Source organism: Eschrichtius robustus, chromosome 13 (genome assembly GCF_028021215.1).
Source record: "Eschrichtius robustus isolate mEscRob2 chromosome 13, mEscRob2.pri, whole genome shotgun sequence".
Taxonomy (NCBI): Eukaryota; Metazoa; Chordata; class Mammalia; order Artiodactyla; family Eschrichtiidae; genus Eschrichtius; species Eschrichtius robustus.
The window spans coordinates 83,816,885-83,833,573 of record NC_090836.1 but is presented as its reverse complement, the minus strand read 5'-3'; the positions used below and the strand labels follow the sequence as shown (position 1 = coordinate 83,833,573).

General features: G+C 37.3%; 1 protein-coding gene across 5 annotated transcripts in view; it reads right to left on the bottom strand.

Annotated features, from left to right (window-relative positions):
• APAF1 (apoptotic peptidase activating factor 1) overlaps positions 1–16,689 on the bottom strand; it is a 95,474-nt gene that overhangs the window by 10,637 nt on the left and 68,148 nt on the right. For all 5 annotated transcript variants that reach the window (XM_068561869.1, XM_068561866.1, XM_068561867.1 and 2 more), the window contains 3 exons: positions 14,296–14,415; positions 12,136–12,252; positions 10,341–10,466 (listed from right to left, as the gene is read on the bottom strand). In XM_068561869.1, the coding sequence (XP_068417970.1) occupies positions 10,341–10,466; positions 12,136–12,252; positions 14,296–14,415 (363 nt within the window). The remainder of the gene's footprint in view (positions 1–10,340; positions 10,467–12,135; positions 12,253–14,295; positions 14,416–16,689) is intronic.

Genomic DNA, 16,689 nt, shown 5'->3' with positions numbered 1-16,689 from the left:
TCTGTCCTCCACATTTAGCAATCACCCTCCCAGCCCCACCGAGCCCTGGCTCTCAGATATCTCCATCTTTTCTGTCTGAGTGTTCATTCATAGAAGCAGGGTATCTTGTATGACAGCAAGGGACCTTAGAAGAGGAGCTGGAAGTGAGAGTAGTTCTAAAGAGGATGAAATGGGAATTTCAGTATTTTAAGAGCGCAATAAGATATGCTGAGGTAGGGGGAAGAAACAGAAGCTTTCTGGCTCCCCAAATCATATCAGGAAAAAAGGCATCCTGTGTGACTAAACATAAAATACCCTGGACCGCTACCACTAGGAACCTTCTGGCTCCCTCCTCCTACTTTCTGGGCTTTACTGAACTAGAGGATCAGTGGCTATTATTAACAGCTCTTCCTGGTTGACTGGCACTGCCATTCCCAGCTGTGTCTGATTCAATGTTCATTCCTGACTGAGGTTCTTACTGCTACCCTCCACACATCAAGAAGTCAGAGAGTCTTCCTGAGCAGATATAACAAAGAATTTGACAATCACTAAGGGGAAATGAAGACTAGCCTACTAGCCTTAGCAGCTTTTGTTGCAGATGCTTTCTGATAAGGCAATGATGACAAGGATACCTTTTTTGTTGACCTCAAACATACTGTGCTCGTTGAATCACCTTATATAATAGCTAAACTTCCACCAGCATTATCAGTCAAATGTATAAAGGTTGAGTTTGGGTATGTCTCTACAATTAGCTATAATTTTTGCAATGTATGTACACTAGAATTTTTTCAGCTATATAAATTTAAATTTTAAAAAATGCCAAAGAATCTTTTTACACTTGTAAGAATCAATATATTCTCATTCACTGGCTCAGGTAAACACAGCTACTACTTGGGCTTTATTTACATCGAGGTAAAAGATCAAAAACTACCAAAATAGACCTCAACTTTCACAACTCTAGGTGCTATAATCAAGAGAGCTGATTCTTCAAATTTTGGCAGTAACTTTAGTTGAGCTTGACAAAGATTTACCGAACCCCTACTACATTCCAGGCACTGGGGATACAAAGATGATTAAAATAAACCTCAAAAATGGCAACTATGTGAGGGGTTTGCAGATCTGTTAATTAACTTGATTGTGGTAATTATTTCACAATGTGTACATATATCAAATCATCACATTATATGTCTTAAACATAATACAATTTTACCAATTATACCTCAGTAAAGCTGGGGGGGGAAAAAACAAACCTCCAATTAATTATTTATTAAAACATTAAAAAAACTATAAAACAAAACCCAACCAGTCAATTCATGGAAATACCTACCAAGAGTTTTGTTGCATGAATGTACATGCATTAAAACATTTTAAATGTAAAAAGTATTCTGAGCAGAGCAGAAAAAGAGGATGAAACACAACTCATTTCTACAAATAATCTAACTTGGATCCTAAAAATATTCCTAGAAATTATTTCTCCCTCTGGCTGAGAATATCTGATCTTCAAGAAGGTCATAAAACCTGTGAATTTAGCTTTTGACAGAAAGACTATACTGTATACAATGTCTCAGCAGAATTTCATCAGATGTAGCTTAGTTTTACACATTTCAAAGCCATGTGGAGAGGAAGAAAGGTGAATATTACACTGAGTTTCAGAGCTAATACACTAGTACCATGGGAGCATATAAGTAAGTTTCTGTACTAAAGGCAAATTTCATTCCAATCATAGAGGACTCATAGAGACATAACATAAAAAGATTTTTTCCAAAATAGTTTTTAACTGTGTAGTTAAATATTGCCACTGTAGGAAATATATACATATATATAAAATAAGAGAATACATACTAACTCCTGTTTGAACATATGCATTTATATACATTATTTATATACCCATCTATCCTCAAAGTAGTAAGATATTTCATCTATAAAACAAGAACACACGCTCTACAGAAAAATTAAACACACAATAGAAAGGACTCTCCGGCATTAAAAATGGTAGAAATAAAAAACTCAATGAAAGGGTTGGAAGATAAAGCTGAGTAAAACTCCCAGAAAATAGAGTATGGTACAGAAAGATGAAACATAGAAAAAGAAAACTAGATGATCAGTCCAGGAGATCCAATATGTGAATAAGGGATGTTAACAGAAAAAGGAAGCATATGGGGAGTGCGGGGGGTGGGAGTGAATCAAAGAAATAATTCAAGTAAACTTCTGTGAATTGAAAAACATAAGTTTCCAAACTGAGAAGGGACAGTGAAAGTCAAAAACAATGGATGAAATGAACACACAAAGGCACATCATCATGAAATTTCAAAATTCTGGGGACAAAGAGAAGATCCTAAAATCTTCCAGAGAGAAAGATGAGGAATCAGAATGGCTTCAGACTTCTCAACATGAGCTTTGAAACTTGGAAAAATAAAATAAAACAATGTCTTCAAGGATTTAGGGTAAAATAATTACCGACTATTACCAAAGGTAGACTTTTCCTAAATTGCATTAAGGCAGAAAAGTAATTCATAGTACACTTGGTCTACTTAGTCATAACAATGACACTAATGACCTAAACAAAATTTTGTTGTGATTGTGTCGGGATGACAGGGATTGACAAAAGGGTGTGTGCATATGTTGGAGGTAGGACAGGTGGGAGGAGAAAAAGAGCTAAATTTTCATCTTAATATAAGGAATTCAGTAGATAAACCCTAAAACCTAAAAATCAAGAATTAGCACTATAAGCATGCAATATAGGGTCATGAAGGTAAATGTCAAAAGAAACATCTAAAAGCTTAAAGTGGTGCTTTAAGAGAAAGAGAAAATGGGGGAGTCTATTTTTTATAATGAGCCTTGTAATACTATGACTTTTAAAAGTATGTGCACTGGAACTTTGATAAAAATAAAGTAAGTTTTACAAATGGGACCTAATGAAACTTAAAAGCTTTTGCACAGCAAAGGAAACCATAAACAAGACGAAAAGACAACCCTCAGAATGGGAGAAAATATTTGCAAACGAAGCAACTGACAAAGGATTAATCTCCAAAACATACAAGCAACTCATGTGGCTCAATATCAAAAAAACAAACAACCCAATCCAAAAATGGGCAGAAGACCTAAATAGACATTTCTCCAAAGAAGATATACAGATTGCCAGCAAACACATGAAAGAATGCTCAACATCATTAATCATTAGAGAAATGCAAATCAAAACTACAATGAGATATCATCTCGCACCGGTCAGAATGGCCATCATCAAAAAATCTAGAAACAATAAATGCTGGAGAGGGTGTGGAGAAAAGGGAACCCTCTTGCACTGCTGGTGGGAATGTAAATTGATAGAGCCACTATGGAGAACAGTGTGGAAGTTCCTTTAAAAACTAAAAATAGAACTACCATACAACCCAGCAATCCCACTACTGGGCATATACCCTGAGAAAACCATAATTCAAAAAGAGTCATGTACCAAAATGTTCATTGCAGCTCTACTGACAATAGCCAGGACATGGAAGAAACCTAAGTGTCCATCGACAGATGAGTGGATAAAGAAGATGTGGCACATATATACAATGGAATATTACTCAGCCATAAAAAGAAACCAAATTGAGTTATTTGTAGTGAGGTGGATGGACCTAGAGTCTGTCATACAGAGTGAAGTAAGTCAGAAAGAGAAAAACAAATACCGTATACTAACACATACATGTGGAATCTAAAAAAAAAAATGGTTCTGAAGAAGCTAGGAGCAGGACAGGAATAAAGACGCAGACGTAGAGAATGGACTTGAGGACACAGGGAGGCGGAAGGTAAGCTGGGACGAAGTGAGAGAGTGGCATGGACTTATATATACTACCAAATGTAAAATAGATAGCTAGTGGGAAGCAGCCGCATAGCACAGGGAGATCAGCTCTGTGCTTTGTGACCACCTAGAGGGGTGGGATAGGGAGGGTGGGAGGGAGGGAGATGCAAGAGGGAAGAGATATGGGGACATATGTATATGTATAACTGATTCACTTTGTTATAAAGCAGAAACTAACACACCATTATAAAGCAATTATACTCCAATAAAGATGTTAAAAAATAAAAAAAAATAAAGTAAGTTTTTAAAGAATGTACACACACACAAGTGCTTCCTCATGGAGGGGTTGGAGCTGCAGCAGACGCAGCCCTGGGCAGCCCCTTCTCTGCCACCTCCTTCTCTTCCTGAGGGCTCCCCACTCCTCTTGCCCTCCAACGCTACCCAGATAACACTGAAGAAAACCTCTGTGCATAAATATTTCTCCATACTTGATTATTTTCTTAAGATAGGAATAAAAATGTTCAGTCAAAAGCCACGTGGCTAACAGGGTCTTGGTGCTCCAGCCAGGTGTCAGGCCTGTGCCTCTGAGGTGGGAGAGCTGAGCTCAGGACATCGGTCCACCAGAGACCTCCCGGCTCCACGTAATATCAAATGGCAAAAGCTCTCCCAGAGATCTCCATCTCAACACTAAGACCCAGCTCCACTCAATGACCAGCAAGCTACAAAAACCTAGCAAGACAGGAACACAACCCCACCCATTAGCAGAGAGGCTGCCTAAAATCGTAATACGGTGACAGACACCCCAAAACACACCACCGGACGTGGTCCTGCCCACCAGAAAGACAAGATCCAGCCTCATCCACCAGAACACGGGCACCAGTCCCCTCCACAAGGAAGCCTACACAACCCAGTGAACCAACCTTAGGCACTGGGGACAGACACCAAAAACAACAGGAACTACGAACCTGCAGCCTGCGAAAAGGAGACCCCAAACACAGTAAGTTAAGCAAAATAAGAAGACAGAGAAACACACAGCAGATGAAGGAGCAAGGTAAAAACCCACCAGACCAAACAAATGAAGGGGAAATAGGCAGTCTACCTGAAAAAGAATTCAGAATAATGATAGTAAAGATGATCCAAAATCTTGGAAATAGAATGGATAAAATACAAGAAATGTTTAACAAGAACCTAGAAGAACTAAAAAGCAGACAGACAATAATGAACAACACAATAAATGAAATTAAAAATTCTCTAGAAGGAATCAATAGCAGAATAACTGAGGCAGAAGAACGGATAAGTGACCTGGAAGATAAAATAGTGGAAATAACTACCGCAGAGCAGAATAAAGAAAAAAGAATGAAAAGAATTGAGGACAGTCTCAGAGACCTGTGGGACAACATTAAACGCACCATCATTCGAATTACAGGGGACCCAGAAGAAGAAGAGAAAAAGAAAGGGACTGAGAAAATATTTGAAGAGATTATAGTTGAAAACTTCCCTAGTATGGGAAAGGAAATAGTCAAGTCCAGGAAGCGCAGAGAGTCCCATATAGGATAAATCCAAGGAGAAATATGCCAAGACATATATTAATCAAACTATCAAAAATTAATACAAAGAAAAAATATTAAAAGCAGCAAGGGAAAAACAACAAATAACATACAAGGGAATCCCCATAAGGTTAACTGCTAATCTTTCAGCAGAAACTCTGCAAGCCAGAAGAGACTGGCAGGACATATTTAAAGTGATGAAAGGGAAAAACCTACAACCAAGATTACTCTACCCAGCAAGGATCTCATTCAGATTCGACAGAGAAATTAAAACCTTTACAGACAAGCAAAAGCTAAGAGAATTCAGCACCACAAAACCAGCTTTACAACAAACGCTAAAGGAACTTCTCTAGGCAGGAAACATAAGAGAAGGAAAAGACCTACAATAACAAACCCAAAACAATTAAGAAAATGGTAACAGGAACATACATATTGATAATTACCTTAAATATAAATGGATTAAATGCTCCAACCAAAAGACACAGACTGGCTGAATGGATACAAAAACAAGACCTGTATATATGCTGTCTACAAGAGACCCACTTCAGACCTACGGACGCATACAGCCTGAAAGTGAGGGAAAAAGATATTCCATGCAAATGGAAATCAAAATAAAGCTGGAGTAGCAGTTCTCATATCAGACAAAATAGACCTTAAAATAAAGACTATTACAAGAGACAAAGAAGGACACTACATAATGATCAAGGGATCAATCCAAGAAGAAGATATAACAATTGTAAATATTTATGCACCCAACATAGGAGCACCTCAGTACATAAGGCAAATACTAACAGTCATAAAAGGGGAAATCGACAGTAATACAATCATAGTACGGGACTTTAACACCCCACTTTCACCAATGGACAGATCATCCAAAGTGAAAATAAATAAGGAAACACAAGCTTTAAATGATACATTAAACAAGATGGACTTAACCGATATTTATAGGACATTCCATCCAAAAACAACAGAATACACTTTCTTCTCAAGTGCTCATGGAACATTCTCCAAGATAGATCATATCTTGGGTCACAAATCAAGCCTTGGTAAATTTAAGAAAATTGAAATTGTATCAATATCTTCTCCAACCACAACACTATGAGACAAGATATCAATTACAGGAAAAAATCTGTAAGAAGTACAAACACACGGAGGCTAAACAATACACTACTTAATAATCAACAGATCACCGAGGAAATCAAAAAATACCTAGAAACAAATGACTATGAAAACGTGATTACCCAAAACCTATGGGATGCAGCAAAAGCACTTCTAAGAGGGAAGTTTACAGCAATACAATCCTACCTCAAGAAACGAGAAATATCTCAATAAACAACCTAACCTTACACCTAAAGCAATTCGAGAAAGAAGAACAAAAAAACCCCAAAGTTAGCAGAAGGAAAGAAATCATAAAGATCAGATCAGAAATAAATGAAAAAGAAATGAAGAAAACAATAGCAAAGATCAATAAAACTCAAAGCTGGTTCTTTGAGAAGATACACAAAGTTGATAAACCATTAGCCAGACTCATCAAGAAAAGAAGAGAGAAGACTCAAATCAACAGAATTAGAAATGAAAAAGGAGAAGTAACAACTGACACTGCAGAAATACAAAGGATCATGAGAGATTACTACAAGGAACTATATGCCAATAGAATGGACCACCTGGAAGAAATAGACAAATTCTTAGAAAAGCACAACCTTCTGAGACTGAACCAGGAAGAAACAGAAAATATAAACAGACCAATCACAAACACTGAAATTGAAACTGTGATTAAAAATCTTCCAACAAACAAAAGCCCAGGACCAGATGGCTTCACAAGCAAATTCTATCAAACATTTAGAGAAGAGCTAACACCTATCCTTCTCAAACTCTTCCAAAATATAGCAGAGGGAGGAACACTCCCAAACTCATTCTATGAGGCCACCATCACCCTGATACCAAAACCAGACAAAGATGTCATAAAAAAAAGAAAACTACAGGCCAATATCATTGATGAACATAGATGCAAAAATCCTCAACAAAATACTAGCACACAGAATCCAACAGCACATTAAAAGGATCATACACCATGATCAAGTGGGGTTTATCCCAGGAATACGAGGATTCTTCAATATATGCATATCAATCAGTGTGATAAACCATATTAACAAATTGAAGGAGAAAAACCATATGATCATTTCAGTAGATGCAGAAAAAGGTTTCAACAAAATTCAACACCCATTTATGATAAAAACCCTCCAGAAGGTAGGCATAGAGGGAACTTACCTCAACATAATAAAGGCCATATATGACAAACCCACAGCCAACATTGTTTTCAATGGTGAAAAACTGAAACCATTTCCACTAAGATCAGGACCAAGACAAGGCTGTCCACTCTCACCACTATTATTCAACATAGTTTTGGAAGTTTTAGCCACAGCAATCAGAGAAGAAAAAGAAATAAAAGGAATACAAATCAGAAAAGAAGAAGTAAAGCTGTCACTGTTTGCAGATGACATGATACTATACATAGAGAATCCTAAAGATGCTACCAGAAAACTACTAGAGCTAATCAATGAATTTGGTAAAGTTGCAGGATACAAAATTAATGCACAGAAATCTCTTGCATTCCTATACACTAATGATGAAAAATCTGCAAGTGAAATTAAGGAAACACTCCCATTTACCACTGCAACAAAATGAATAAAATACCTAGGAATAAACCTACCAAAGGAGACAAAAGACCTGTATGCAGAAAACTATAAGACACTGATGAAAGAAATTAAAGATGATACAAACAGATGGAGCGATATACCATGTTCCTGTATTGGAAGAATCAATGTTGTGAAAATGACTATACTACCCAAAGCAATCTACAGATTCAATGCTATCCCTATCAAACTACCAATGGCATTTTTCACAGAACTAGAACAAAAAATTTCACAATTTGTATGGAAACACAAAAGACCACGAATAGCCAAAGCAATCTTGAGAAAGAAAAATGGAGCTGGAGGAATCAGGCTCACAGACTTCAGACTATACTACAAAGCTACAGTAATCAATACAGTATGGTACTGGCACAAAAACAGAAATACAGATCATGGAACAGGATAGAAAGTCCAGAGATAAACCCACGCACCTATAAAGGAGGCAAAAATATACAATGGAGAAAAGATAGCCTCTTCAATAAGTGGTGCTGGGAAAACAGGACAGCTACATGTAAAAGAATGAAATTAGAACACTCCCTAACACCATACACAAAAATAAACTCAAAATGGATTAAAGACCTAAATGTAAAGCCAAACACTATAAAACTCTTAGAGGAAAACATAGGTAGAACATTCTATGACATAAATCACAGCAAGATCCTTTTTGACCCACCTCCTAGAGAAATGGAAATAAAAACAAAAATAAACAAATGGGACCTAGTGAAACTTAAAAGCTTTTGCACAGCAAAGGAAACCATAAACAAGACGAAAAGACAACCCTCAGAATGGGAGAAAATACTTGCAAACGAAGCAACTGACAAAGGATTAATCTCCAAAATTTACAAGCAGCTCATGCAGCTCAATATCAGAAAAACAAACAACCCAATCCAAAATTGAGCAGAAGACCTAAACAGACATTTCTCCAAAGAAGATATACAGATTGCCAACAAACACATGAAAGGATGCTCAATATCACCAATCATTAGAGAAATGCAAGTCAAAACTACAATGAGGCATCACCTCACACCGGTCAGAATGGCCATCATCAAAAAAATCTACAAACAATAAATGCTGGAGAGGGTGTGGAGTAAAGGGAACCCTCTTGCACTGTTGGTGGGAATGTAAATTGATACAGCCACTATGGAGAACAGTATGGAGGTTCTTTAAAAAACTAAAAACAGAATTACCATACGACCCAGCAATCCCACTACGGGGTATATACCCTGAGAAAACCATAATTCAAAAAGAGTCATGTACCACAATGTTCATTGCAGCTCTATTTACAATAGCCAGGACATGGAAGCAACCTAAGTGTCCATCGACAGATGAATGGATAAAGAAGATGTGGCACATATATACAATGGAATATTACTCAGCCATAAAAAGAAACCAAATTGAGTTATTTGTAGTGAGGTGGATGGACCTAGAGTCTGTCATACAGAGTGAAGTAAGTCAGAAAGAGAAAAACAAATACCGTATACTAATACATACATATGGAACCTAAAAAAAAAATGGTTCTGAAGAACCTAGGGGCAGGACAGGAATAAAGATGCAGACGTAGAGAATGGACTTGAGGACACGGGGAGGGGGAAGGGTAAGCTGGGATGAAGTGAGAGAGTGGCATGGACTTATATATACTACCCAATGTAAAATAGATAGCTAGTGGGAAGCAGCCACATAGCACAGGGAGATCAGCTCAGTGCTTTGTGAACAACTAGAGGGCTGGGATAAGGAGAGTGGGAGGGAGACGCAAGACAGAGGAGATATGGGGATGTATGTATATGTATAACTGATTCACTTTGTTATAAAGCAGAAACTAACACACCATTGTAAAGGAATTATACTCCAATAAAGATGTTAAAAAAATAAAAAAATAAAAGAACATACAGTAGGCTTAAGGCCTCTAGATCCACAATCCTTCGTTATGGTAAACTATTCTTTTTTCACAGGATTTTATCCCTGTAATAAACATCTTACGCTTAAAGGAAAGAATGAAATTATTTCAATCAGATTTTACTACTGTAAAGAAAAATAGAAATTACATAAATGTGGCAAAAAGTATATTTATTGATTCAAATCCAAGTACCAAGGCAGGTGGGAGAATTCAAATGAATGCTTGATTTTCAAAATAAACAATCTCCCAGTAGAGGGTTCTGAGTCAAACTGCGTGCCTCACTCACAGAAAAATATGGGTTTCATTTATGCCCATGTGCATAATCTAAAGGGAAGCCCAAAATAACCTGATCTGAAAGTTTAAAATACATATCAGATTTGAGGCATAATCAAAGTGTTCCTTCATTAGAGTCAGCATTATGTATGTTAGAGGTTCAACCTCCCTCTCACCTGAACGGCAGAGTCATCAGAGCTTGAGATAAGAGTCTTTGCATCAGCTGTGAACTGCATGTGCCGTACAGTGTTCTCATGCCCAATCCTGGATCGGAAGATTCTGTTGTTTAGGAGTTCTAAAATCTTCAAAGTAAAAAACCAGAGAAAATTAATACAAAGAAATTCAGCAACACCCAGGCATTACAACCCCAAAATATTAAATCGAAACTAGACTACAGAAGGGTATAGAATTTCCATCTCAAGTGCTTTCAGTTTAACTAAAGAGACACAAGTGAATGGCACAAATACAGACATGCACATCTATGCACACACACACATACACACCCTAAAATAAAACATTCAGTGGAATGACCAGATGGCAGTAGGAACCAGTGGTCCTTCTGAGTATTCAACTACCCAATTCATCAAACAAGTAGCAGTCTGAGCTCAGCCTCCAAAAAGAAAATGACATTTAAGATGGATGAGAAGGAAGAAAGAAAAAAATCCTGGATGAGAGACAAGGCAAGCTCTTTATAAAACAACACAGAGACAATGCAAGATAAAGGATGATGAGGGAGACAGGTAAAGGAAAAGAGGATACGAGCAGGCTGGGAGGCAGTACACTGAGGAGACTTGAAAGGGCTAAAGATTAATATGCCAAATACAGAGAATAAGAAAGTAGAAAAGAACTCAAAAAATAACAACTACATCAAAAAGGCTTTCAAATAAACTCACACTAATAAGTAAATATGTACTAAGTAAGCACTAGGGATGTAATGTACAACACGATAAATATAATTAACACTGCTGTACACTCTACATGAAAGTTATTAAGAGAGTAAATCCTAAGTGTTCTCATCAAAAGGAAAAATATTTTTCTATTTCTTTGATTTCGTGTCTACGTGAGATGGTGGATGTTCACTAAACTTACTGTGATAACCATTTCATGATGTAAGTCAAATAATTACGCTGTATACCTTAAACTTATACAGTGCTGTATGTCAATTATATCTCAATAAAGCTGAAAGGTAAAAAAAAACTCCTCTTTGTGGGGCAATACGGACTGGAGAATATTTGTGTAGTTCCTTACGACAATGAATCCAAAGTAAAATAAATGTGGCTAGTGGCATAATTAACAAATTAAGAAACAATTCCAAAAAGCTCAGGTGAGAAAAGGAGTCAAAATTCTTTGAAAAACTATTATGTACCTAGAGAAAATGTGCTTTTGTGATGAATTTCACTTGTGATGAAATCACTTTTTTCCAAAATGATTTTTATTATACTGTCTTTTTTTCCTTACAAGCTGATTTTATTTTTATTTATTTGATCTTACTTGATAAATTAAGGATTTCAGGTGGTAAACTGGTGTACTTCTAATACCAAACGTAGAACAGTGAGGCTTGGTGAAATAGGTAAACATAAGGCACCTGCACTGATATTCCCGATGAACCTGATCAGAACCAACATGGAAACAACTTACACCCCTAAACGGCCAAGTTTCTAAGAAGAGAAAAAATGCTCTTTGCACAGTTAGCTAAATCTCTGAGAGTGTTTGATATATTTGGAGAACAGCAAGACAACTGGGCAGAGAATAAGGAACACAAAAAGACAAAAAGTATGAGAAAGAATAGTAAAAGCAATATGAAAAATATACAACTAATAGGATTGTAAGATTATTTTTAATCTAACAGAGGAATGACTAATTATCATAGAAAGATTTATTTAGTATATAAGTCTACAATGCCAGGTGTATCATTAATTTTAAATAAAAACTATACTGCACGGACTGCCTCTGCAGAAGAGAACTGAATACCCGAATGGCTCCATCTTCACCTCCAAATGCAAGGTACTGAAGATGTGGACTTAAGCAACAGCAACTCACTTGAGCTTCAGTCAGATAATCAATCTGACCTGTGTTTCCATTAATGAGCTAATGAAAAATAAGTCACAATCAGGTATTAGACTGTAAGAGCAGTTTTTGTTCTTTAGAACAGAGACTTCAACTGAAAAATTAAAATGAATATAACCAACAAGAGCTCCCAGGGGAACAACAAAACCCTATTCTATTCTCAGCAGCTGCATTTAGCACTTCACACTTCCATTTCATTTCACTTTTGCGGTTCATATACATTTTTGTAAAATAAAACAAGCTTTAAAAGGTTTAAAAAGCAGCTGCTGTGCCCACCACCTGAGACACATCTGTCTGATTTGCAATCCCACAGCTAGCTCCACACTCTGTTTCCCATTTCTTCACAAAGCCCATTTTAATAGGGCTATCGTTTATTAAAATACACTTCCCTGATATTTTTCAAGGGGTTTGGTGAAACAGGACTGAGACAGACATTACATAAAAAGACAAATTAAAATTAAAATGGGTTTTATATCCTCCAAATTACTCACCAAACAGTATAAATTAAGATTTTTTTTTTCCCTTTTTTCTTTTGGGAGGAGGAGGCATTGGAGAACAACCCATTACCACAATTTGGGTTGTAATGCATAGACTAAGAGTACCAAGTTTCATAACCTGTACCAAAACTAATGATTATTCTTTAAAATCCCAGTAATAAAAATACCTTATCACTCAACTAAAACATGTGACCTGGGAAAATATTTCTCAATCTTAAGTCAACTAACTGTCAGATCTATCTCTCTCACTAAAATTACAACCTAAAAGTCTTGAATTATTTTTCAATACAAAATAAGCAGCCACCTTCGTTTCAGGTACAAAGATTATAGGGTCAATCAATCAAGATAGCTTTTCCTTTACAATATTCTACCCGGCATGTTCTGATCTATTAGACATTCAAAATGAAGACTGAATTACTAAAAGGTGAATATCTTCTTTCCCTCAAAAATCAATTTCATACTTTTTTAAGTAGTGACTAAAAAATGTATGTTCACTTAAATGGAACTATTACTTGTCAGTTTAATTGTCCTCTAAACTCTCCAGCAATCAATGACATAGAATAAAATACTTTTATAGTCAGATGACTTCTTGAAGTCTCAGTTATGACAACTACTAAAGAAAGGTTGCACAAATTTAATAAAGGTAATATAAGCATTGAACTTGACAAGAAAACTGTAGTGGAAAAAACCCCAAGTGGAAGAATCAGTCTGCTAAAAATCAGTAATGAGGAAATCACATTCAATTCCACATCCCAATTCATCCCAGAAATACAGGGCATTAGGAGCTCCTCATTGACACAGTAAGGACAATAGTAAAACCTGTAAAATACAGAACAAACCATATTTAGAGGTGTCTCACAGCTTGACTCTGACCCCCACAGCAGACGAGAAGAAATTACCACACGCCATAGACAATTTACTCCCAGATCTCTGCTTCCTGAGTTTGGATTCCACCTTGACCCTATAAAGCAGCTTACAGATTTTTGAAAATGAAAAGGACCTTACAGGTGAAGAAAGTGAGGTTCAGAGAAGTGATGCTATTTACTCAACATCACAGAACCGGATGACAATAAAGCTTGAACTTGTACCTTGGTCTCCTCAGTGAACAGTCACTATTCCCTCTACTACATCAAGCTGAGCTTTGCAGCTTTAGAACTTGTTAAGCTCTGTCCTACACTGTCAGTCTGTCTCAAGCTCTTGCTACATCTCACACCTTCCATGTGCGTGCTCCCTCTACTTCTCTCTCCTCTCCTCTATTCCATTTCTCTCTTCACTCTAGTTCCATTCCACTACCTCATCTCATTCTCTCACATGTTCTTGCTCCCTGTCTTCCAGTTACTAACAGGAGAGGAATGAGGTAAAGCAAGGTATCACCTTGTTTAATTCTAAATACTAGCATATCTGAGCCTCAGCTCAAGACCCACATATTTATAAAACTGATACCTACTGAGCATCTGTTAGATACTATACAATTATGCATGATCAAGTCCAAAAACAAACAAGAAAAATTTTGAATTGAGAGTTCAATCAAAACACTTTTTCCAACTATTTTCTAAAAAATACTCACTTGCAGACGTTTTATATCATCAACTGCAAGAACCATCACTTCATTTTCTTGAAACACAACATCTATTTCTTGCTTTAATGCTATAGCAGAGTTCTTACATACTTTCTTTGTCTTCCAGAGCTGATTAAGAAATTAAAATACTAAAGTAAGATAACTGCATTCTCTGAAATAATGCAAAGACAAGTCTTAGTCTTAAAAACAATATACAAACATACTTCACTCTCCAAATGCCTATAATGCTAGAAAATTTTCAATTAGATTATAATTCAACAATAGAAATTTATTAATTACATAGTATAGGAAGAAGCAGTTATTATTAAGAGTAATGAATGCTAGAATCAAAATGCCTTAGTATGAATTCTAGTTCTACTGAAAGTTGTGACTTTGGGCAGATTACTTAACCTGGTGCTGCTCAAAGATAAGGACCTCCTGCTGTTTCTCACTGTCTGATACCAAGATAAGGAGCAAATCAGCAATATCACTAAACACACTGTTAACAGTATGCTTATGATACAGTTGATTATTTTAAACAAGACTTTCTTGATGAAGGAAGCGGTGCATTGATTTACATTCTGGCTCAAGCTTATTGAGACTGGCACTTTAAACAGCACTGACTTAACCTTTCTGTGACTGTTTCCTCAGCTGCAAAAAGGATTGCTATGAGAATTAGCAAATTAACACAGGCACAGTACTTCGCCCAATGTCTGGCATACAGTAAATACTAAACAAATTTTAGCTAAACACAAATTTGTACAAAACACTGTATTAGATGCTACAGGGACAAACCAGGGTCTCCGGCCTCAAAGACCTTATAATTTAAGATGTGTGAACAAGTCTGAGGGGCAATGAAACATTAGTGGTAAAGAGTTTTAAAATAACTCTGTGCTGGGAGATCAGCTCCGTGCTTTGTGACCACCTAGAGGGGTGGGATAGGGAGGGTGGGAGGGAGACACAAGAGGGAGGCGATATGGGGATATATGTATACATATAGCTGATTCACTTTGTTATACAGCAGAAACTAACACACCACTGTAAAGCAATTATACTCCAATAAAGATGTTAAAAAAAAAATAACTCTGTGCTTAAATTCAAGGCACAATTTGATAAGTACCATAAGAAAATGACACACAGTCACATAGCATTAAAGGAGAAAGACATTCCCCCAAATGGAATACTAGGAAAGGCTTCACTGAAAGCTTGAGGGGACTTGTAGGGCTGTTAGGATTTCAACAAGGAGAGATACAGAGAAGTAGGTTATTCCAAACATAAGAAAACACATAGGGCTCCCCGGGTGGTGCAGTGGTTGGGAATCCACCTGCCAATGCAGGGAACATGGGTTGGAGCCCTGGTCCGGGAGGATCCCACATGCCGCGGAGCAACTAGGCCCATGCGCCACAGCTGCTGAGCCTGCGCTCTGGAGCTCGCAAGCCACAGCTCCTGAAGCCCAAGCACCTGGAGCCCGTGCTCTGCAACAAGAGAAGCCACCACAATGAGAAGCGCATGCACTGCAAGAAGAGCAGCCCCCGCTCACCGCAACTAGAGAAAGCCCCTGCACAGCAACAAAGACCCAACGCAGCCAAAAATAAATAAATTTTTTTTAAATACCTTTTAAAAAAAGAGAAAATACATAAGCAAAAGTACAGAAGCAGGGAAGTACAGGATGTTTGGGGAAATGTGAGCAATTCAGTGTAGGTTACCTGTAGAAATAAAACAGAAGACAGACTGGTACAGAATAGGCTGTACTGTAGAGAAGTTTAATGGTAGACTTTGGAGTACGTATTTGTTGGGTTGGCCAAAAGGTTCATTCAGTTTTTTCCGTAAGATGGCTCTAGTAGCACTTAGTTATCTTTAATTTCATTCGAAACAATTTTGTTAGACTATATGTGACAGCTGCCATATCAGCATGCATTTAAAAAAAAAAATACTTATCAAAATTGGTGAATTTTTCTGTAGCCATTTTAATATTGAAGATGGAAGAAAAAAGCAACATTTTGGGCATATTATGCTTTATTATTTCAGGAAAGGTAAAAATGCAACCGAGGGCTTCCCTGGTGGCGCAGTGGTTGAGAATCTACCTGCCAATGCAGGGGACACAGGTTCGAGCCCTTGTCCGGGAAGATCCCACGTGCCGCAGAGCAACTAAGCCCGTACACCACAACTACTGAACCTGTGCTCTAGAGCCCGCGAGCCACAACTACTGAGCCCGCGTGCCTGGAGTCCATGCTCCACAACAAGAGAAGCCACCGCAATGAGAAGCCCGTGCACCACAACGAAGAGTAGCCCCCACTCGCTGCAATTAGAGAAAGCCCATGCACAGCAACGAAGACCCAACACAGCCAAAAATAAATAAATAAATAAATAAAATTTATTAATAAAAAAAAAGAACTCAAACGA